The 25,765-nt window shown below is 34.3% G+C and overlaps 1 protein-coding gene across 1 annotated transcript in view; it reads left to right on the top strand.

Moving 5' to 3' along the window:
- LOC121388340 (NEDD4-like E3 ubiquitin-protein ligase WWP1) overlaps positions 1-25,765 on the top strand; it is a 60,008-nt gene that overhangs the window by 11,610 nt on the left and 22,633 nt on the right. The window contains exons 2-11 of the mRNA XM_041519638.1: positions 5,910-5,986; positions 6,382-6,529; positions 7,035-7,159; positions 8,047-8,163; positions 8,984-9,295; positions 10,381-10,528; positions 11,636-11,731; positions 12,485-12,708; positions 13,217-13,301; positions 15,573-15,701. Coding sequence (XP_041375572.1) covers positions 5,923-5,986; positions 6,382-6,529; positions 7,035-7,159; positions 8,047-8,163; positions 8,984-9,295; positions 10,381-10,528; positions 11,636-11,731; positions 12,485-12,708; positions 13,217-13,301; positions 15,573-15,701 — 1,448 coding nt within the window. The 5' untranslated portion in view covers positions 5,910-5,922. The remainder of the gene's footprint in view (positions 1-5,909; positions 5,987-6,381; positions 6,530-7,034; positions 7,160-8,046; positions 8,164-8,983; positions 9,296-10,380; positions 10,529-11,635; positions 11,732-12,484; positions 12,709-13,216; positions 13,302-15,572; positions 15,702-25,765) is intronic.

Here is a 25,765-nt window from a genome sequence, read left to right as displayed (position 1 = left end):
GTTGCAAGTAACTGGATAAATGCCGTGGTATGTGCTGTCATGTCTGTGGGGAAGTACATATAAAAGATACCTTGCTGCATTAGGAAAAATGTAGTGGGTTTCCTCTGATGACTACGAGTCATAATTACCAAATATTTGACATCCAATAGCCAATGATTAATTAATCAGTGTGCTCTAGTGGTGTTGTTAAACAAAACAAACAAATAAACTGTAGCAAGTGCCATGTCAGGTTCATTTTCAATGTTGATTATTTTCTCATGTTCAGCTTTTTGCTATGTTATGTTCAGGTTTTGTTGTCATTGATGTGCCAAGTTCTATTTTGTATATTATATATCATGTTCAGGTCCTGTTGTGTGAGCTATATTATGTTCATGTTGTTGTGTGTGCTATGTCATGTTCAGCTTCTGGTGTGTGCTATGTTGTGCTAATGTTTTTGTGTGTGTGTTTTGTCATGTAAATATTCATTAACTGTAAAGTTAATCAAAATTCATAGATCATGTTATCATTTATGTTTATGTTTATGTTGAGGCCACATTCACTTTATTCGCCTTTTAACCTTACGTTTGATTACACTGTCTTTTGTTACTGGACTTTGTCCTAAAATAACTTACAATTGCATTTGTATGTGCAATGTTGTTAATCCATAATGCCTACATGTAGGGCAATCCTGTAAATCTTCAAAGGCAGCTGAAAGACGGAACTTGATTACTGTAACATAATTAAATACAGTCAGACCTCGTTACAACGACCATGTTCGTCCCTGGGTAATTTTGTCGTTATATCAAAATTGCCGGTGTATCGAATTGTCATCAGTTATCTAATCAGTGTAATTATGCTTGCACTTTGTCCGTATATGCCACATACAACATTATTACAGATACAAATTACATGTTGGAAACTTTGCTTTGATTAAAAACACTTCAAAATAGATATTTATTCAAGAAAATTCACCAAAACATGTTTATTATTATAAGTATGGTGCACATAAAATAGCAAACAATACAACCATTGTTACTGCAATTCCTATTTATATATACAGACATGATTCTTGTCTGTTGCCAAATGGTTCGTTGCATGCAGTATCAAATTTGTTTCCTTAATAGACCGGGCTCTCACAATGACAAAAGTCAAATTTTTAGGATTCAAGCACATAAATATAGTGACATAATGTATGCTCTACTGTACTTCACATTTGTAATTTTTATCATAGACAGATAACAAAGAATACATATGGGTCGTATTTGGCACATACAATCTATGTCAGACAATTATATAACAAACTGTATTTAAAAAGGGTGTATCTACCACATACGACCAGTCATGTTCACATAATGGACAGCATGCAAACAGGAGGAAAGTCGTATGTATCAGTTACGTCTATTTTCGTGCAAATTGGTATCTGTGATTCACTTACTACCTTTTAAATTCTTCTTTATAAGTGATGCTATTAGAAACACAGCTACGATTTTTTTGACAATATGTAATCAGGGGTGGCAATTCCGAATAAAAATACATTTTAGGTCGTATCTGCCACTTATGACCTTTTAGCTCTCACGTGACGATGTATACTTGTGTGCAATGAAGTGCATCTTTGAACATTTTGTTAGTTTTATATTGCAAGTCACGATAAAAGATTAACGGATCACTAAACAATCACGATCCATTGTATTCATAGTGTATGTATACCTGTGAAGATTTTTTTATATTATTGTGTGGTAGTTTCAAGGCTTGTGCTGCTGTTTGCAAAATTTGCTTAATTTCTAAAGAGAGAGGTAGTTTAAGTAAAACAAATAAAGGTGTGATTAAAATGTCACCAGGCACAGTTAATAATATTTTGCAAATGGTTTTTTCACTTTTAGAATTTTTCCTATTATTTTTAGATTTTATTGCTATTATTTTTGTTTTATTTATTATTATTTTATAATTATTTTTTGTATTCATGGGATCAGATTTTTAAAATATTAATTCTTCTTATTTTGTTTATCACATTTACTAATGTAGTCCGAGTGGGAATGTGTAAAACTTGATTTGTAATACTAAGTATGCATACATGGGAGATAATTAAATTTATGTTAAGTTTTATTTAAATAAAGTATTAACTTAAAATTGCTACCAAACACATTAGATATTAATGAAATTTTAAAAACCAAATATTCCATGTACATATATTTATCAGTTTAATAAAGTAATATACTTGTATTTAATTAACTTTTAAGTTTTCCTGATAACTTTGATTTTGTTTTTTCCTTTAAAATACGATTATATAATATTTTCATTTTAGTTAAAACATTTGTGAATATTATATATAGTACAGTTTGATTCATTTAGGAAAGGATTCATTCATGTGCCTTGAAGTGTAAAAACTTGCATTGAGTCTTTTACTTGTTTGCTGTCTTAATGATATGGTGTTCAAAAGTTTACTGGCTGTAACAGATCTCGACCATTGATCCTGGATAGATAACTTGATTTGTACAAGGAAGTAATGGTGTGTATATATACAGTGTATATACATCTATACATTTTGTCATTATGAACCAGTGTGCAGGTGGATTACTGTATTTATAACACATTGTACTAGGAAGTGTTGGTGTTTAAATACAAATACATTGACTGGTCAATACGTTAACTCTTTAGAATTTTATGCATTCAGCTTTACAATAAAAAAACAAAAATCACTGGATCAAGTTTCAAAAGAGAAATTTGTAATTTTGTATTTAAACCTACTCTTCTCAACCTCAAACTAGGAGAATAACTAATGGAATACTTTTTTGTTGTGTGCAATATTTTCAGGGGACATCTGAGTGAATCTAATTGCACAAATAAAAATGTACCCAAGAACTTAATGTTTTAAAACCATTCATCACAATTGTTGACGTCATTGTTTATGATGCTTTCATCAAATTTATTTTCACTTTTACTTGATGGCGAGTAATCCCAACCATCTTTAAAGTCTGTATTATCAGGAAATATATCCTTTCAAACATCTTCAACTTTTATTAAATAATAATGTCTAACGTATTTTAAAAGAAAGTATCAAGAATTTGAAGAAACAAAATCCATGTGCACATTGCGATTATGTTTACACAAAGTTTTCTTTTTGATATTGCAATAACACCTTAAATAAAAACATGAGTAAAAAAACAAAACACTTTATAAGTTGCTCCATTTTCTGTTGTTATCCTACCATGTTCTAGTGGACACAGAATCAAGATAGATAACTCATGTGAATGTTGACAGCTGTGTTTATGAATGCCCGTTGTTTCAACTACAGTCAAGGATGGATTTTTATGTTAGTATTGCACGTCTTAACTACAGTTAAATGTGGGAAGGAAAGTATGTATATATGTTACAGTCAATCTGTGAAACCAGTCATTACGCGTAATGCCTAAACAAATCAAGTCATTTCGAGAAGTGCCTGTGACCACCAGGCAATACGCGAAATCACTGAAAATTCCAGGCATTTCGCGAAATGACTGAAAATCATGGTCAGCCATTACACAAAATGACTAAAGTGCTATGTATAATACCACACCACTCAAGTCCTAATGTAACGCTTTATTTAAACTCAAATCAAATCATTTCAGAAGTTGTACTTGAAGATGAAGTTGAATGTTACCAAGTAGTCGGTGTCAAATCATGAAAGTAACATATTGGTATAGAAAGGTCACTTGTTTTTGCACACAAGACTACCATGACAACGGCTGGAACATTGAATTTTGGTTTTGAAAATTTTTGCATCGATTGGACTCGCATCTCTTAGGATCAGCACAGTTACAGCTAACATATCCCTGTCCACCACAGTTGGATTCATGATTAACAGCTTGGTGTAAGGTCACTGACTTTGTACGGTTTACATCAGCATCAATAAGTAAACGCTGGGGGCACAAATCAAACTGATTGTGTGTAAACCTCCCTTTTAGAATCCCTGCTTTCACACAAATCGCGTACATATCGTTCTCATCACGGTCTATAATATGCAAAAATCCATGGAAATCATATAAATCTTCAATATGCACATTTTATTTAGTATCTAGGTGAAGATTAGACTTTTGAAAAAAAATCCTCTTACTAAAAGGTTATTGATCAATCATAGTCATAATTTGGACATACATAGATTTATAATCAAGGAATATTTATCCTCTAAATATTTAGGTGTAAAGTCTATTGTATGGAAGAACAGGCAGACTGTATAATTATTAAAACAATACTAATCTTGATAGACGCACACAATCATCGTCATCTAGAAAAGTGATTAATATAATATTTTTAAAAGATGAAAAGAATCTCCTAGATGACAAGACGTCAGTAATATAGCAGATTCTGTGTTGTTTGTTTAAGAATAAACCAGAGAAACATTAATTACCAGAACTTTTTGTTAGTAATACTAATATTCAAGTGTTATTAAGCATATTTTCTATAAGATTCTTTAATCTGAAACTATAGCAAACGGTGAATATTAAGTTATTGTATAATAATAAATAATTAATATTAAATAGTATTTTAAATCATATAATCAATATACTTATCCTTGTTTATTCTTAAAATGTGATTTTATCAATATTTAAGACCAAAAGCCAGAATACAAGTGTCAACAATAAGACTTGAATCACTTTAGTCATTTTGCGTAATGGCTGGCCATGATTTTCAGTCATTTTGTGAAATGCCTGGAATTTTCAGTCATTTCGCGTATTACCTGGTGGTCACAGGCACTTCTCGAAATGACTGATTTGTTTAGGCATTACGCGTAATGACTGGTTTCACAGACTGACTGACTAACATATATACCACCTCAGGCCAATACAGCCAGCATTTAGTCCGGGATGACTGTCCTTGGACCTGTAACAAGGCCACTATGAAAATACTCTTTTAATACATGTAATAATAAATGGAGTTTGGGTATAAATAACTATGCACATTTGAACCAAAATAAATACATGTATGTATATATATCTAGTATGATAATTTATTATAATATATTCATGACAAGACATTGTGTGTTTTGTATGCATGTACTGTTATATGATGATGCTAATTCGGATCATGCACTGAATGCAGAACATTATTTTGCCATATTTACATGTTTCATTTAAATGTTTTCACTGTTGGCAAGATATCAGATCGGCACTACAGTATTTAGTTTTTGCTACAGGTACATATTATATATAGTGATTTCCCTAGAAATTTTGCAAGTCATGGTAGACCAAACACTTTTGGGGCATTTTCACCATTTTCGGGGCACTTGTTTTTCATTAAAAATACACAAAAATTAATTGAAATAAACATTAATGTAATTTATGTGCTTGCTTTAATAAATGAATGGCAAAAGATATAAAAGGCATATTTTATTAATTAATAATGCCTTTTTGGGTGTTTTATAAAGGCAATTTTATAATTAATTAGTGAAAAAGGCTTGTTTAATCTCAGGGCAGCATGGTGCTGATTAAGGCAATATGGTGCTAGACTATTGAGGCATGGTGCTGCACCATGCTAAAACAAGCTAGGAAAAACACTAATACATAACTTTAGAAAGTAAATTTCAAACTGGCTGTTTGGTTATTTTTGAGACTTGGTTAAGAGAAAAAGTTTGAGAGCAAGAGGAAACCCAGTGCCTCCACATTGACATTCCTTCTGAAAAAGCAGTAATGGAACTGTTGTACATGTATACACAACCCCATATTCAGGACAGTATAGGTCATAATAGCAGTCCATTTTGAGACCTAGCAGGTGAAAAAGAAATTCAAAAATGAATTTGAAAATTCCCAATTTTTTTATAAAATTATGCTACAATTCCCAAAGTCGAAGCTTTAGGTGTCAAGGCAAATTTGAGAAATAAAACCCTTTCATCACTTGGACATTAGTCTACAGATGGTTGTTTCCCCAGTATGATTACAAACGATTGTCTGTTTCAGAGATGCTGTATTGATGATGGGAGAAGCTGCTAGTGCATCTGCCTCAAGTCCACAGTTGTCACAGTTACAGGTTACAAGTAAGCCATCCTCGATTTAAAGACATGGATCCTAGTCACTTGGCAGTGTAAAATGTGTTTGGCTGTTACAGTCAATTACACATTAAAACTTTTTGATTACACTATCAATTATGACAATATATTTCTAATTATGCTGGTATGATTCTATGAATGCATTAATTAGTATGGTATAAATGCTCAGAATATATTTGGGGAACTGGTTCAGTAATTGAGCTTTTTAAAATTTAATTTACAGATAGCAACTAAACACTGTTTGCTGTAGACAAGCAAGAGAGGAATATTTTGTATTACATTGTTGACATAGCCTTCATTTTTAAAACGAAAATTCAAAGCATGATAATTTCGAATCTCTAAAGTTGTAAAACATTTAAATATGATTTTTTCTTTATTTTAAGTACAATCAGCAAAATTGACAACAACTGGAGGTATATTTTCTTCCAAACCAGATACATATTTAGAACTTAGTGTTGATGGTCAACCACCAAGGAAAACAGACATCTCCAAGAAAACAACAACGCCAAAATGGGATGAGCATTTCACTGTGTAAGTTTAAAAAAAAATATCACCTTTTAACAAAGTTAATTATTCTGTGATGATAACAGTGACTTTTAAACACATTAAAATGTGCTTGTATTTAGAAACTATCCTTGTGTTTCCTTATGTTACGGTATAATTGTGGAACAAAAAATATTTTTGATATTGTATGAATGTTGGTCTCATATACAGTACATTTAGTGTTTTCTGTGTATTTTAAAAATGTTGCTTAATATCAGCTTAAAAATGAGAACATGCTCTGTGTGGTATAGAATTTCCACTATCTAATGTATACATATATTAGATCTATACATAATCTTTTAAATGAAAACACCCACTTAATTCTTGAAATCGGTCACTGCTATAATATCAGCACTAATGTCATTTTGAGAAAAACATTTCATGTTTCAAAACAATTATAACATGTATAATACCACTGGTTTAGTATCAAATAATTTATGTGGCTATTTTCATTTTTCCCAATTTTGGATTTAGCAAGTCTTTTTCCTTACAGGTTGGTGACACCATACTCAAAGCTAGAATTTAAAGTGCTAGCTCAAAACAGTATTCGCACTGATACATTGATAGGACAATCATCAGTGGATGTCTACACGTTGTTGGAGGAAAACCATGGCAAATGTTAGTTTCATTGAATGATGTTTCTTATACTTTGTACCAAATGTGTATTGATGTTAATGCATATTAAAGAATGCTTAAATAAATTACAAATATTCTCTTTAATACTTATCTATAGCAGGGTGTAAGGTGTTATTTGCCAATGTGCCAAAGTCAGATTGAAGTTGAACTTGGTGAAAATATTTTAACAAATAATTTTCTAATAAAACTGCATGTCATTTGTAAATCTACTAAAACAAATTAATGACTTACTGTGTATACACGTGTACACATTGTTCTAGTTCGTTACGGTGTACTGCTTAGATTTCTTTAAAGAATTTTATTTTTGATACATATTATTTTGCTAATTGAAACTTAATTTGGCTAGAAATATGCCAAAATGTTAATAATTTTTTTCTTCAGATTAAACCATGTTCTAGTATGTTTTGAATAAAATTTTGTAAATATTCAGCTTTAGCATATCGAAATTATTAAAAAGTACACTGCTTTGGTAATATTTGGATGTCCCGAGTCAAAGATCCTGTTTTTCCACTACTGTTTTTTTAAAGGCAATTTCAGTTTGTCCTTATATGTAGATAAGTAAATTTTTATTATTATTTTTTTAAATACATAATTTTAATTGTATCAGGACATTTGACATCCAGGTGCATTATCAAGGTCATTTAGAATTGTTTATAATGGTTAAAAGTCTTAATGAACCACAAAATATTTATTTTAACAATAAGTGTGCTTCATATAGAAGTCTAAATGCATATATATAATACAATTTTATTGCCCTTTATAGACAGTTGGTTGTTACACAAGGTGCATCTTACAGTAGGTAGGTTTGACTCTGTGCTGTTATGAAATAAAGTACATTATGTTTACAGTAGATTTGTTTTCCTTTTCAGTTAATAATACAAAGAAAACATTTGACTTGAAGCTAGATGGCAAAGGAAAGAGTGGAGATGTCACCATAGTTCTGAATGGTATGGAGGTCAACATGAAAAACTTCCCTTCAAAGAATTGTAAGTACTAACCTGCATAAAGTGAATCGTTTGTATTTGTAAACTACAGGTCTCTGAGAATTGAAAATTAGCATAAACCATTTATGGGTTACGTAAAAACAAATTCAGGTAATCCATTTTGTTTTTCGGTAACCCATCATGAACTTGTAACTGCTGTAATAAATTCAGTGCGCAACGAAAAATGGGTTACGCAAACTATACTTACACGAGCGACTCGCAAACGAAACTATCGTTCTTGCAATTTTCAGAAGCCAGTACTATATTAATTTAAAACACATGTTAATAGGATGTACATTAATTTCTTAAATATTCTGATTTTGAAACTATTTGTAATGTATTTGAAGCTAAATTTAAAACATTTGTTTCCCAACATATAATGTTTTTATTCATGCTGTGGTATCATTAAATGTGGATTGACTTCATGATTTGATGAAAATACAGGATTTTATGGGATTTTAAAAAGTATCCTTACTTTCCTGTGATTATCCAGATCATATATTCAATTAAACTGTTTATCATCATCATCCATATTTTACAAGCTACTAGCAATTTGGTTAGGTCATAAAATGTGAATGTACTAACATTTTGTCAGTCCATATCTTATTTATCATTCTGCTGTTAGCCTTAAAAAAATGCTGCACATTAAAAAGGTCTGCTATATTTAATAAATATTTTATGACTTTGTGTACCCATTTGATGACAAACATCAAAATTATTTTGCAGTTATCAGATTTTTAAAGCAAATGAATCCCTGTATTTTCTTGTCCAGTTTGAAATAAAAGACACCCTGTTAAATTTAATAACCATTTTATGACTTTAGCTACTCCTAAGATGGCAAACGGCAATGCAGCTGGCAAGACTAAGTCTGGTCAAACTCCGACCCGTTCAAACCGAAACTCGACAGGTAGTAATCGACAGAGTACGTCGTCCACTCGTGGTCCTCCCCCACCACGCCCCCCAGCACCTGTGTCGTCGTCATCATCGGCAGCTTCATCTGCCACCTCGGTCGCATCAGTCACTGCCGCCACCTCGGTCGCATCAGTCACTGCCGCCACCACTGCAACAACCACTTCAACATCGGCAGCTGCAACAGCTTCTACGTCAGCAACAGTTTCTGCACCACCAAACACTTGTAAGTGTGATAATTTAATCTCTTCTGACTAGGGTACATAACTGGTGTATAAAAGTCTAATATGTGCTATACTGTAATATTCTGGAACATTTGATGCTGGAGAATTACTGAAATGTTTTGTTATATATAACTTCTTCTTTTTTCATTTCTTTTTATTATTTACTAATTGTAATTCTAGTAGCACTAGTGGCAGCGGGTGTCCTCTCATTTTCTAGATTAAATTGTCAGACTAACCCCGTGAGAGAATCATAGTTCAATGTGTGTGGAGTTGGTTTTGAACAAACATTCCTTTTCTTTCCTTCTACTACTGTTCTTGACATTTTGTCTTACCTGCAGTAAAAATTGTGGAATGTAAACTTTACATGTAACTTTCCAAGGGAAATTGTAAGATCTAGGCCAACCAAACTTCAAACATGCACACATACATTCACCATAAATAAAGTTACCTGCATGTACCAAATGTCAAAGGAAAATATGGTTAACAGCTCCTCGGCAAGTTTTAAACTATGGCCGCTTAAGCATATAGGATGCTTTTAGTGAATAGCAGCAAGGGATCTTGAAATGGACTGTCTCAAAAACAGGATAGCACATAGCACAGGATTTGATGTACTAGTTGTGGGACACTGTTTGGGATGATTGATCCTACAATTCATCGTACTTCAGCCAAGCCACATACATAACTTTAACTTAAAAGTTTTGCATTTAGGTATATAACCTAGGTCTGTGAAACTTGGTTTATAGTTGCATCTATGTTGTTTAAAATAGTGCTAAAAGGTTTATGGTAGGCTGAGACATTTAATTCGGCAGAGTATAGTTCATGTAAATGATAAAAGTATCTGAGATTTGTAGTGGCTTTATAATCCATGACCTTTTATTAATTCCTTCTGGGTTTTTTCTAGTCCCAACCAGTGCTCCATGTGGTATATCAAGGAAATGTATGCATGCTGATCCATCGTTTAAACACATTGACCACACTTGACACCTAATAACGTATGATGTATTTGGATGTTATTCATTAAATAGTCTTGTTGAACGATCTTGTAATATTAATGAGTAATACTGTGTTTTTGTGGTTTTGATTCTAGCGGCGACTGATCCTGCTGTGTCGTCTCAAGCAAACGGTACCGATGTGAATGCTGCCAGCTCTCAGATGGGGGAGACAACTCCACCGGCTGGCAATCCAACATCGGCTAACATAGCACAGAATGCTAACCCGGAGCCCCTTGCTGCTGGGTAAGTCTTGTTGTGTTTTGAGATGGTATATAATCATGATCATAGAGCTTGGTGCATGTACAGACATTTCCTTTCGGTTTCCACGCTAATGCTTATGCATAGCTTCTGTCTCTGACTTCAGTGGACTTAGTTTGAGTTTGGAGTTTTCCTTCTCCTAGGAGAGTTTCCTTACTAGGATTCTGAGCCTCTCCAGCCCAGTTTTGATTTTGGAGTTTGCTTCACCTAGACGGTTGTCTTTCTTGACTCATGTCCTCTGTCTGTCCGGTCCATATTAGTCTAGTCTCTACCCTTTGACCAGTCTAGCTTGGATGACCCTACCAGGAGCTGATGCTCCAGCTGGCATAGTTCTCCGAGTCATTGAGACATGCAAGCTACCTCACCACGTCAAGGAATTTATCATGACATAGAGATGGTGTATGAAATGACTAACTGCATATGAACATTTGCGCACTGCAATGAAAGAATGAATGGATGTTTAACGACATCCCAGCATAAAAATACACATCTTTATTGAGTGTCATAAAAAGGTATGCAAACACAAACACACACACACGTGCACGCACACATATACACAAACATAAAACATCGCATGTTCACATGCACACACACAAATGCAAAGCAAAATAATACAAACATACTTTGTGTTAAGCTATTAAAAATGCTGTCTTTTAGCTTTTATTTTTAACCCTACATTCATAAGTGTATGATATGGGGGAGGGGTATAGGGGGGCAACTGCCCTCGCAGTGCTGAAGCAAATATTCAAATTCGAGCGAAATTGGTGGAGACCTTCAGGCAAAATGAGCAGACCTGAGACTTTATCACCATATATTTCCATCATTCTAATCATAATATTAGTTGTTATCCATGTAAAAATGCATAGCAATTCGTTTGGAACCTTTTGTAGCTGTTTGGTAGTAATGCAAATATCAATAAATAATGTTATCTGAATTCAGACTTTTTCATTTAATTTAGGCAGAAATGAACCTATACGCTTATGGCTATATTGTATGTTAATTAATTTATTCTTGATAATGACCTTTGTTTTGTTTTTTTCAATGTATTTCCTATATACATGAATAAAGTATTGTGGATATTTTTGTTTTTAGCTGGGAAGTCCGATATGATGCCCATGGCCGGCCATATTATGTTGACCACAATACAAGGACGACAACGTGGGAACGTCCACAACCACTTCCTCCTGGGTAAGATTAATAACGTTTACCTCATTCTTTATTCGTCTTTGTCCATCAGTAGACACTGACGTAGCCCTGAGGTAATGTGCTAGCCTGATGTGCGGTCGGTCTTGGATCAGTTCTTGTTGGTGTGAGCCCATTAGGCTATTTCTCAATCTAGCCAGTGCTCGATACCGGTATAACAAAGGCTGTGGTATGTACTATGCTATCTGTGGGATGCTGCATGTAAAAGATTCCTTTCTGCAAATAGGAAAGAATAGCCCATTTTGTGGTGGCAGCAGGTTTCCTCTTTCCTCTCTTTAAACCAAATGTGGCATTATTAATTAATGTACTTAAGTGTAATTGAACAATCCTTTCATCATAAGTCACTTGAGTTAAGTGCACACTTTGAAAAAGCATATTGTTTCAAGTTAAGGCCTCAATTATGTTTTGTTAAATTCTGTCAGAATCCATTTGGATTCCTCCAATTTTATTTCACGAAAATAGTTATTTTTATAGATTGTTTTTGTTTTAAATGGATTTTTTTGCAGTGTGCTACTGCTAAGTGACTAATTAATTTGAATTTGAATTGAAATAATATTATCTGGACATTGATATTATATTTTCTAATGCATATTGTCTACACAGATATATGTTGTGGAAATGGAATTTTATCTTGTGATTTTTATTTATGAGAATATTATTTCAGTTGGATTCCCTGATGCACATTGAAAAATGAGCCTTCATGTTGTGTGAAGTAACTATTTGTGTATTTCTGTTCAGTTGGGAAAGACGGTTGGATCCGAGAGGCCGGGCCTACTATGTAGACCACAACACACGCAAGACCACGTGGCAGAGGCCGAACATGGAGACCGTACAGAATCTGCAGAACTATCAGGAATGGCGCAACAATCGCACCCTGGAGCAGCTACAACGGCGATTCCTCTTCCCACAGGCCACCCAGCAGGACAGTAACGACCCACTAGGACCGCTACCTGAAGGATGGGGTATGTACTGTCTTGCCTTTATTCAAGGTTGTGGAAGGATAGATATAGGGCCAAATTTACAAAGCCTGTTTATGTCTTGCTCACGTGTAATTACATACATTGACAATACTTAAACACCTGTATTTAAGAAAAATAGTTTTGTAAATTCTGTTGACAGATTTTAGGGTTTTTTTAAATGAGGGGCTGGGATGTAGCTATAGTTGTAAAGTGGTCACCTATGGAGTGTGATCGTAGATTCAAACCCACTCACAAGACTTGTTGGATTTTTTTCCACTGTCCCAGTCTTGTCCCATCACTGATATATCAAAAGATATGATATGTGCTGTTTTGTCAATGTGGAAAGTACATACCTTAAACCTGATTAATAGTGCATCTTATTGTTTTTTGCAGTACACACCTTAGCACCTGACAAGTTTGAAATAATGTGCAAAAACTAATCTCATTTATAATCTCATAAATCTTATCACCAGTGTGTTTCTGTTAATTTATTTGTTTTCTTATGTTTCAGAGAAACGAGTTGATGCCAATGGCCGTGTGTACTTTGTCAATCATAAAAATAGAACAACCCAGTGGGAGGATCCAAGAACTCAGGGGTAAGTAACATGCGTTTAACCTTCTGACTACTGCAGGCGAGATAGATATCTCGCCCGACGTCACGTCAGTCGATATACTGTACACTGTATACAGTGCATTCCCCAATTCATATTTCAGTGCATTCCCCACTCACCGGAAACGGAAATATAATTAAAGAAAAAAGATTTTTTTTCAAAATGGTGGTTTTTGTTTTGATTTTTTCAATTGAAAATACCTTGAGTTCAAAAAGTGGTTTTCGGCAAGTATTTTCGCTTGACAACAATGGTGGCACGTCGCGGTAATTTTCAGGGATCGATAGCTGATTGTAACAGCTAATTTAATAATAAATTTGATCGTTTTACCAACAACGAAAATTACCAAATATTGCAATATGAATCGTAGTTCGGGTTTAAAAAAAAATTCTGGTCAGAAAACCACTTATCGGGAATAATGGACATAAATACTGGACAGCTGGCCACAAATGCCCGTAAGTAAATGCAACTTTTTAGATTTTTTGCCTAATTTTAACCACTATTAGCCGATCTAAAACAATAAAAATTACAAAAAAAGACACAAAAATAATACTTACCGATTCATATATGAACTTTATTTCATGTATTTATGAAACATTTGAGTGAATATATGTGAGTAAAAATTATAAACTTGTACCCACTCAACGTGGTTTTTGTTAAAAATTAATCCAGTAGTCTAAAGGTTAACATAACAAATCACCTCCAGACATCCCCTCCAAGGTGACACGTGAATATTAGAAATATCAGATTATATTTGTACACACTTGTGATGAATACCAAGTTAAAAATGTTATTTTGTTATGCTTTTATAGTTATTTACAAGTTACGAACAGTGCACATAAGGTAGTACTAATCCAAATAACTTCTGGATGGGTCAAAGATAGCGAACTTAACACTACAAGTCCTGTGATTGGTTATAAATGTGTGTGGGTTGTTAAAAAATTACTTTCATCTGGGCAAAAAATGTATGCAATTTTATTTCATCTAGTACGACTGTGTCAAGTAGCCTTGTGCTTGAAACGTATATAGTACTTGTAAAAAAAAGTACTAAAATTTTGTCCAGAACTAGGGTAATCATAGACACTACCCATTATCTCTGAAATGAGCAGCTTAACCCCCAATTGTTTCTGATTCACTTAAGGGTGAGGGGTGGTAGTATTTATATATCCGTGGTGTTTATGTCGATTGATACACTGCAGGTAGGAGTTTTAGCCACATATGTTACTATTGTTGTCTATGGAATATGATTTGGTGGTATACACCCATAAAGATGTATGTATCTTTATTAACCTTTTGACTACTGGATTAATGTTTGACAAAAACCATGTTGAGTGGGTACAAGTTTATAATTTTTACTGGCATATATTTACTTAAATGTTTTACAAATACATAAAATAAAGTTCATATTTAAATCGGTAAGTATTATTTCTGTGTGTTTTTCAGTTAATGTTGATTAAAATTAGGCAAAAAATATAAAAAAAAAGCATTTACTTATGGGCATTTGTGGGCAGCTGTCCATTATTTATGTCCATTATACCCAATAACTGGTTTTCTGTCCAGATACTTGAAAAAACCCAAACTACAATTCATATCTCAATATTTGGTGATTTTCGTTGTTGGTAAAATGATCAAATTTATTATCAAATTAGCTGTCACAATCAGCTATCGATTCCTCAAAATGACTGCGATGTTCCACCATTGTTGTCTTGCGAAAATACTTGCCAAAAACCACTCTTTTCAACTAAAAATTCCCAGGTCTTTTTCATTGAAAAATCAAAAACTAAAGCTGCCATACCCTGAACTAAACTGCATCCTGAATGCACTGTATACAGTGTACAGTCTGCCGACTGGGTGAGATATCTTGCTTGCAATAGGGAAGCAACTTTTAATGAATGTTTCGGTTGTATGTGCCGATAACTTCAATCAAAAAACTTATTTTGAAGTCTAAATTTTAATAAATGTTCATTGCTGAGTTTAGGCCAGAGGTACAGAGGGTAAAATTATGAACCATAAAATCTTTCAAATGAATGGGAAAATGTAACTCTTGTTTAAAATGTCAAAGCCCATGAAATTCAACATCCAATTTGGAAACATTTCAAACCCATAAACACCTAGAAGGGGAACGTATGACCTATTTTGGTTTTATTACAAACCCTCAAATAATTGTTTTGCAGACAGACTGCAATGAGAAAATCCAGTGGGTACTCTGAGCCCCTGAGACCAGTTAGTGATGTGTTTTTTGTTCTGTTTGATTTGCAGTATTATGCAAGAAGACCCTCTGCCTGAAGGCTGGGAGATGAGATACACTGCTGAGGGTGTCAGGTACTTCGTCGATCACAACACACGCACAACAACATTCCAGGATCCGAGGGAAGGCCCATCGAAAGGGTGAGTGTTTGTTTTTAAGTGTTCCTAGGCCAGCTGATAAATGAAGGTTCAAGGTCTTGGATTAGTATTCCCAGACCAGCAGATATATTAGTGTTCCCAGGCTGGTGATTTAGACCATCGGATGAGCCAAAGACGTAATCAAAATGATACCTAAGATCCATGTTTTCCTTCTTACATAATTGATTCATAAAAATACCTTGAAAATAAATCTGATAACTCTTCTAGTATTATGATGAGATATACAAACAATGGACATGATAGATCTCTATCCAGAAAAATAATGACCTTTTTTGTAATTTTTTCTATGTTGCCCAGCAAGCAAATTACGTTGTTCATGATTGTAATTTGTCAGAAAATCTCACTCATGATGTGAACTGATTGCTTAAAAGTTAATTATTTAAGTTCCGTTCAGGGGCCTAAATGACAAAGCTCTCTTAATCTCTCTTAAGCAACATAACATCTTTACCAGTCTTTTTACATAGCATTGAGATACACAAAGTTGTGACAGTTTAGTACCTGAGGCCCTAGAAATTAAAAGTCCACTAGTCTTACTCTTCTGGGTCCCATTCCATGAAAGAATTGTAGCCAACTAGGTTAATTGTAGTGACTTTAGGTGAGTTTTATAACTGGCACTGTAAACTTTACAGCTGTTCCACAAAGCAACCGTACGATAGTCGCAAGTACCCCTTTAATGATTAAAATGTTCTTTGCAAAGCAGTGCGAATTAGTTGAATAATAAATTATTTACCAACTATTTGGAACCTCTTGGATGTATTCATTGGTATCGAACATCCATGAATTAACTTTGTCAGTTTATTTGCCAAGTGATAATTGGCGAATGTATAAGACATAGAGTTATCTTCCATATTTTCGTGTGAAGGTTGTATGGCCTAGAATGTTTTTCATCAAATGCCATGTTTCATAAAAGGTATTTGGTATAATATATTATATCCATTTTCACGCAAAAGGTTAGTATCCTTCTTAGAAAATGTTCAAATCATCATCTAACTGCCATTTGACATCTACGTTAGTGGCTTTTAACTGCCTTGTACCTGTTGTAAATTTTCACAGTAATTTACGATAATAATAAGCTATGCCACATCGTGGAATGGGCTGGCGTTCGAAGAAAAACAAATTAAGGTCCCAATGGTAGGTATTTACGGCGATAGTAGTGCCAAGATCGCTTCGTGGAACGGGCTGGCGACCGGAGACAAACATTAAGGTCACGATGGTAGGTATTTACGGCGATAGTAGTGCCAAGATCGCTTCGTGGAACGGGCTGGCAACCGTAGACAAATATTAAGGTCGCGATGGTAGGTATTTACGGCGATAGTAGTGCCAAGATCGCTTCGTGGAACGGGCTGGCGACCGTAGACGAACATTAAGGTCGCGATGGTAGGTATTTACGGCGATAGTAGTGCCAACATCGCTTCGTGGAACGGGCTGGCGACTGTAGACGAACATTAAGGTCGCGATGGTAGGTATTTACGGCGATAGTAGTGCCAAGATCGCTTCGTGGAACGGGCTGGCGACCGTAGACAAACATTACGGTCGCGATGGTAGGTATTTACGGCGATAATAGTGCCAAGATCGCTTCATGGAACGGGGCCCTGTACATTAAAATGTGATAAAACCCAGTGTCAGATCACAACTAGTTGACCTTCCAAGTATTTCAGTATTTACTGTTAATATTCTTCGTAGTTGTATGTAAACCATCAGATTGAATTTTTACGGTTTATGGTACATCGGAAAATAGCCTTTGATGAAGCTAAAATGGCATACTTTCTCAGAAATTAACATTACATACATATACTGTTTTTCTGCCAATATAAATGTGTCACCATGCTCTTTCTTTGATAATAAAAGAGCAATAACATTAATCAGACAGCACTTTTTTCAATGGGTGCAGTATAATTAGTCCAAAACAAACTGTTAATTCATCCCATTGCACAAATTTCACATAATTATAATCCAATAATATGTCACACATTCATTAATATGAATGCTTCTCTTTCAATGTCCAGATGGGAATATCATGTACCTCACAGGTAGTCTTGGGTTTTTTTTTAATATACAGAAGTTTTATTTCTGCCTTGAGCACCATTTATAAACACGTCATTTATGGTACATATTAAATAAAACACTTTTATGTCAACTCTTGTGATGGTAGAATTAATAAATTTGTGAACCTGCAAACACCTGTATTTGATATTGTATGTTATGTATAACTTCAAATAATTAAGAATTGACCGCAATTATTTTTTGGTTCATGGGTAGCGGGTCATACAAAAGTGTGCGCATTGGTTTTTTCGGTTCATACTTGCATGAACCAACAAATAATTGCGGTCAAATCTTATAATTAAATTTATATGCATACTTTAACTGAATTTATTTTGTTTAGCTTTAAATATGCCTCTAGTATTGTTTCTGTAAACTTCATTGAAACTTATGTCGTGTAAGAATGGGGTTAGTAGGCGTGGCTTAATTTTTTTCAGTTCGAGATATGAAAGAAAAAAGTAAGCACCTCTAGACCAATCAGATTTGCCGTAAAGTGTATAGACGCAAAGAAAATTTAATTATTTTCATTTTAATAATGATTGTTTTTAGTTGATTCCTTGTACAGTTTTTTAACACTGTTTTTTAACACTGTTTTTTATTAATTTTTATGTCACATGTGGATGTCACACATTTGTTTAACAATGCAATTTATATGATAAAAGTTTAGGAATATCCGTTAATTCTTGTTTGCAGAATTACATTATTTCAGTGTTTGACAAATGTATGAGAAAATCTCTAGGCCTCACAGAATCTTTGTCTAGTGCCCTATGTATTATACTGCATGTATATAGTAATAGAAGCTGATAATTTCCACTAGCCCAGACCAAATATTCACCAGCTGAGATCGAGGGCTAGTGGATTTGTCGATCCCTGTTATGAAGTTTACATAAACAATACTATTAAATGTACTTGAGGTCAAACAAACAAAAGTATTAAAAGATTAATTTACAGGAAATGTTTGTCCGATTATAGAAATATGAATCAAAAGAACCATTGCACACGATCAACACAGAGTCATACTGTGTGCTGGGCTTGTAGAATTTTTATAAAATCCACTAGCCATGGGATCAGTGATTAAAAAAATTACTAGCCACCAGACATCGGGTAATCGTAATCAGTAATCGTACAATCGATTACATATTTTCATGTAATCGTTATCGATTACGATTACTCTGTTTGAGAATATTGCTAATGTAATCGTAATTTATTATTACTTCCGTGATTACTACACTAGGATTAAAGTTTCAAATGTATGAACTTGCACTTTTTTTATGATTATATATTAATCGTTATTACAGCATCCTTCAATATACATGTATCTTTAAAGTAATAAAGTTATTACCTACTAGCAATGTAAACAAAGTATGTAAATTAGGAAAATATTTATACAAAATAATAAGAAGGTGTGAATCTATGGTTACTTAGTTTTAAATAGAGTTCTGTACACATATCATATTCTCCTTAACTGTTTTATACCAACACCTTCCATTATGTCTGTAAATGGTTATATTATGTTATAACGTACATAAGCTTATGAAAACATGCCTATTGACCAAACCTCTTTGATATGCTTGGTAACAACTCAAGTAACAGTGCTAGTAGTTGGGTGCAGCACTGATCAAAGGGACTATCCTGAGTTTGTATCATTTTAACATGGGTTTTTTTCTGGTGTCACCGGTAACAGTGACGTCACGGCTCAAACTCGATCTATTGTTTTCTATATTTTCATTTCAGGCCAATGTTGCATTTCAAACCATTATTATAAGTAAATATTTTTTTAAACGTATATGTGTTCATCTATAATGTATTTGGTGTTTGCTATGTTTTTTTATTCAAATAAAACAACGACCAAACTAATATCGAAAGAAACTAGGAGTCAGTTACACATTGCCTAATATATTTATTTTATTAAAAGTTGTGACTTTTTTTTCCTGTGATGTTTTGTCATGCGTGTGTGTGTTTTTAAGGCTTTTTACCTGTCAAGTGAATCAGTTAATTTACAAGTTGACTGAAATAATTGATTCTTCAGAAGTCACATGGCAAGAAAGTGCTGGAGAAAAATATTTTCTGAACCGGTAGAACACTAAAAAAAAAATTCCTATTCTTTTAATCTTTCTTTTTTAATTTGTGGGTTATATTACTTTATACCAATGGTTACCTAAAATTGTAACGATTGTCGTGATGCTTTGGAGGTAGGGGTTATATATGTTAAATAACTTATTGCTGTTTGTGGATTTGGCTGCCCAGTCAAACTTACAGACAAGAAATTAAGGTTGTGTGCTGTCCGTCTGCAGTCATTAAGACTAACAAAAGCAAAGAGTCTGCCACAGTACAACCGATCACATTCAACACTTTTGATGTATTGTCAAATGATCATAGTTGACAACTCGTACCTTTGATAACTGTAAACTGTATGTCTTGTTTTATGTGACACTGAACTAGAGCAGTTCGGCGATTAAAGGGTGTATACTACCAAATCAAATCCCATAGACAACAATAGTAACATATGTGGCTAAAACTCCTACCTGCAACCGACATAAACACCATGGATATAAATACTACCACCCCTTACACTTAAAGTGAATCAGAAAAAAATGGGGGTCAAGCTGCTCGTTTCTGAGATAACGGGTAGCGTCTATGACTACCCTAGTTTCGCACAAAATTCGAGTACTCATTTTGACAGGTACCCCATACATGTTTCAAGCACAAGGCTAATTGACACATTGGTACTAGATGAAATAAAATTGCACTTTTTTTTTACCCATATGAAACTATTATTTTTTACAACCAACACACTCACATTTATAACCAATCACAGGACTTGTGGTGTTCACTTCTCTATCAAAAGTTCGGTGCACCTCGAACTTTGACCCAGCCGGAAGTTATCTGGTTTAGTACTACCTATAGGGGCGTGCTTTGGTTTCTTTTAGCAGCTTGGGGATTAACACACATGTAATTACGTTTTGTCGTTAAATATAATATGTTTTAAATATTCATATACTAAGTAGAGTTTGTTTTGTTTAACGACACTACTATAGTACATTGATAATTAACTATGGCCTATTGAATGTCAAACATTTGATAAATTTGACACATAGTCATCAAAAATAGTTCATATTTGTGAAAATGTAATCATGATTGTAATCATGATTACTAGGCAGTGTAATCGCAGTCGATTACTTTCATTTTCCTTGTAATCGTAATCATGACATTCTTAAGTAATCGTAATCGTAACTGATTACTTTTGTCATGTAATCGCCCCATGTCTGCTAGCCACAATTAAAAATTACTAGCCCTACTTTACTTTAAGTCACAATTTTACTAAATAATACAGTGTTCTCACTGGGTGAAAATTAAAAGAGGGCGGCTGCGTTGCACCACACCTTTAAAAACAAAACAAACAAAAAAACAAAAGAAAAGCAGCAGCAAAAAAAAAAAAAAAAGCTTAAAAGACACTCATTATTTTTCCCACAAAAAAGAGCTAAAACGTTTATACAAAATACAAGCAGACTGGTCTTTTAATTGAACTGAAGATGTTATCGATCTGACATCTGACATTCATGGGAAGTTCCGGTTTTGTTGAACCGATCAAAGTTTTAATATTTTTTTTTTTAATAAAGTTTTCAAGATATACGAAAAACAATAAAGATGTTTGTAAAGTGATCCCCTAATGTCGGATACATTTTTGTTATTTTCATCTTCATCGATCACTGTGATAAAAAGTAGTTTCATTTTTTGTAAAGGCTGTGTATATATTATTTGGCACCCAAGATAAATGATTTTAATAACGTTGTTTTTATAAGCGGTGATATCCCCCCAAAATGAAAAGTTTACAATATTTTATAAAGAACTGCTGAATAAACAGAATGACAGAAAGTAAAAATCAACAGTTACAACCAATTATATCTGCAGTTGAGGACAAAATATCAGATGATAGTTAGTGGAACCAAAAGACAGAATGACCGTTCTGATCACGTGTCAAATTTGGTGCCAAATAAGTGAGGTTTTTTTCAATCGGAGATTGCCGAATCCATAAAAAATAAAAATGTTTTCATTGCTCAAATAAAATAAAACTTTTATTGTGTGTATTAAACATACAAATGGATACAGTTATGGGACAAAATAGAGGCTGTTAAAAATACTGTCAAATTACATTACGGTAACTGTCGTAAATGTTTTGCCAATTGCTTTTTCGTACACAACATGGCTTGTTTCCTTTGATGTCCAGTATGCAGACTGATCGTTGTTTTGTTGTTTTTCATGTGTGGAAAAAAATTTGCATTTGGAAATAGCGGAGATATTTACTGGAAAATACAGTAGGGTGCTGGAAAATAAAGAGGGGCGCAGAAAAATAAAGGAAGGTGGAGAACGTGAAAGGAGGGCGGCAAGATGCAATTGCGGGGCGGGCTGTCCCACTTAAATGGAGCAGCGAGAACTCTGTAATAGTAATGATCAGATATGTCAACTAAAGCTTAAAAACACTAACATTGGAGGGTTGGGATATTTCATCCCCTGCAACATTTGACAAAGACAAATTCACTAGCCGTCCGGCATGACATTAGTAGTTATTTACTAGCTCAACATTGAATATCACTAGCCATGGGAGTGGGGCTACCATAACCTAGAAGCCTGCTGTTTGATACAGTTGATCAGCTGATCTGAGGTCATGATCTCTCAAAAGACATATACTGACACACAATGAAAACGCAGTACAGATATTTTTCAATATTTTGTTGTGATTAATGAAAAATATATTTATTGGACTTAAAATAACAATTTATGAGAGGAAACCATTGATTGGTACTTTGTCTGGGTTTTAATCCTGGTTTTCTTCTCGTTACACATACAATAGCACAAACACACAAAATGGTGTGAAATGCATTCACTACATGCTCAATACATGCTCAATCATGCTGCATGCAATGCATGTGAAATGCCAGTATGTGGACACAAAAAAGTCACGTAATGGTGTCACATTCCTTGTCACATTAAGAATGCCACGACTCGGAGAAGAACAAGGGGAGCGAGCGTTGGGCATGGTTCAAGGTGGGATTTCGCAAAGCCAAGTTGCCAGGACCTTCAGAGTCCATCCATCAACTATTGGACGACTTGTTGAACGTCATCAACAGACCGGGAGTGTCCGTGATCGACCTCAACCTGGTCAACATCCAAGATCGGCAGATTCGACGACACCACCTCCGTGACCGGTTCAGAACTGCGACGATGACAGCAAGCAACACAATAGGACGTCATGGAAGGCCTATCCATCCGATGACAGTCATCCGTCGACTCAGAACGGCTGGACTCAGATGCAGACGCCCATACAACGGTAACATCATGACACCGCGACATCGTGCTGCGAGACTACAGTTTGTTCTCCAGAATGGTAATCATTCTCCAGTTTTTTACTAGAGCATTGTTTTCTCAGATGAGTCCCGTTTCTCTGTCTCCTTTGCCGATGGAAGAGCATGTGTGTACAGGAGACTCCATGAACGGTACATTGACGGATGTTTGGCGGCAGTTGTCTGATGGTATGGGGGGCAATCAACTGTGATTTCAGGAGTGACCTCATCATTGTCCACGATGCCCTTGCAGCCCAGCGTTATGTTGACGTTATTCTAAGACCAGTTCTCCAGCCACTTTTGCGCCGTCACCAAAGACCAGGAGGTCCTCTTCTGTTTCAACAAGACAGTGCCCATCCACATACTGCAAGAATTACCCAGGCATTCCTGCAACAAACCGGTATCACCATTATGAACTGGCCTGCCGTTTCACCAGATTTGAACCCAATTGAACATATGTGGGATGAGTTAGGACGTCATGTACGTCACCACCAGCCACCACCGTGTAACGTCGCTGAGCTTGCACAGGCATTGCAGGAGGAGTGGAGGAACATTCCTGTGGCTTATTTGAGATGTTTGTGCCAATCCTTTCCCCGTCATCTTCACACATGCTCACGGGCCAATGGTGGACACACCAGATACTGACCTTGATATTGGGGGGGGGGGGGGGGGGGGGGGGTTGAAATTTTCGATTATGAATGCAACTCGATTACTGATGATAATTGGCCATGTTTCCATGTGAATGTATCTAATGAATACCAGTCATTAATGTCATATTACATTATCCATCAATTCATTAATAGTTTGTCGTTATTTGCTATGAAAAGTAGTTTTTGCATTTTCATTGTGTTTCAATATATTTCACATTGTAGGAGACAGGAAATATCACATCTATGTATCTCATTCTGTGCCTTATTTCAGTCAGTCCAACAATGGGAACACATTTCTAACAGCAAGACAATGATAGGAATTAATTTTAACATTGCCAACATGGAAGTTAAATACAGTAGAATCTTGTTGGGTTAAACTAGCAACGGTCAAATACACCGCAACACTCAAACCAAAAATGAAGTCACGAGTTAAACTTACACAATGTTTACCTAATGGTTAGGTTAAACAACCCAATGGGTCGAACACTTTCTCGAGTACCAATGGGGTTCGAGCCAACAGGATTCAACTGTAGTCTTGTTTAATATGATTGACTATGTAACCTTACTAACAAGTCTAAAAGTATCATTAAATAAATACAAACATGACAAATGTTGGCAGCTTTGTTATTATGATTTACTGAAAAGTCTCTATTATATGTGAAATGTTTTTGTTTTTACATTATTATTTTATTAATTTATTTTTAACATGCATGTGCTCTATACAATTTAGAAATATACTAGTATGTTGATTATAACATGGGTCAGAGGTCTAAAATATTTAATAACAAGATTGTTTAATTATAAGATTGAGTGATATTTAGAATATCAACATTTCTGGGACTACCCTGATTTATTGTTACATATACATGTCAAATAAAACTTTTTTTTGTTTAAAACCAATTTCGTAAAACTATACTTATTCTATGATTGTCATTTTGTTAAAAAACTATGGAAATCTATTGCAAATTGGATAACAAATACTATGAGTAAACATATTACTTTTGATAAACATATAGTTATCTTAGGTTTGCCTAATGAACACAACAGCAGTGTAGTAAATTGGATGATTATTAATATAAAATATATTTATTCTATAAAAATGCAAAAACTAAAATTGAACTTAGATCATTACAACGGACAATTAAAAACAAATTAGAAATTCAAAGGTGTATTCTGCTTACAAACTGTGAATACGAATATTTTGAAACATATTATTGGAAGAAATGGTATAATTTATTTATTGACAATTTTACATGAACTTTTTCAATTGTAGTTTAACATACTGGCTTAGAGACAAACATTAAAAGATAAAATTTGCAACCCGTTATTCTTTTCTTTTCACTTCTGATATTTCGTTTTTTCCCTTTTCTTCTTTCTCTTCTTTCTTGCTCCCAGAAATAATTAAAACTAATTACCAACATGTATGAAAACTGATATACATGGATATTTGTGTGTGTGTGTGTGGGGGGGGGGGGGGGGGGGGGGTGAGTGAGTGGATGAGAGAGTTTTTTGAATGCAGTATATGTTTTAAACATGAACATTGTGTACATATAAACTGTCTGTATGTACAGAGTATATATATATATATATATGAAATATAATTAAAATATGTGTACGTCAGTAAGCTCAGGGCACCTCAACTCTGACACTGCCAAATATTTCTGGGGACAATAAAATTATTTAAAAAAAAAAAAAAAACATTGTGTAAAACTAACAGTGGTATTTTATGTCTTAAAGGCACTAACCCTACTTAATGAGCAGAGTCAGGCCTTCGGATTTTACGGAAATGATCGTTTCCGGTAGCGTGTCTGTAGTGTGTCGGTAATATCACGGAACTGAAATTTTGTTTTCCATAATTATATCAAGTACGATTATTCAGTGAAAATAATATATATATATATATTTTTTTTTAATGGGTTTCAGTGATCACAAGGCACGGAAACGAAAAAGTGTTTTCCATGAAATTTGAAATACATGTACATTGGCCTGGGAATATAATAGTTTTGACTATTAC

This window comes from Gigantopelta aegis, chromosome 14 (genome assembly GCF_016097555.1).
Source record: "Gigantopelta aegis isolate Gae_Host chromosome 14, Gae_host_genome, whole genome shotgun sequence".
NCBI classification, from domain to species: domain Eukaryota; kingdom Metazoa; phylum Mollusca; class Gastropoda; order Neomphalida; family Peltospiridae; genus Gigantopelta; species Gigantopelta aegis.
This window is presented reverse-complemented; position numbering and strand designations above follow the sequence as displayed.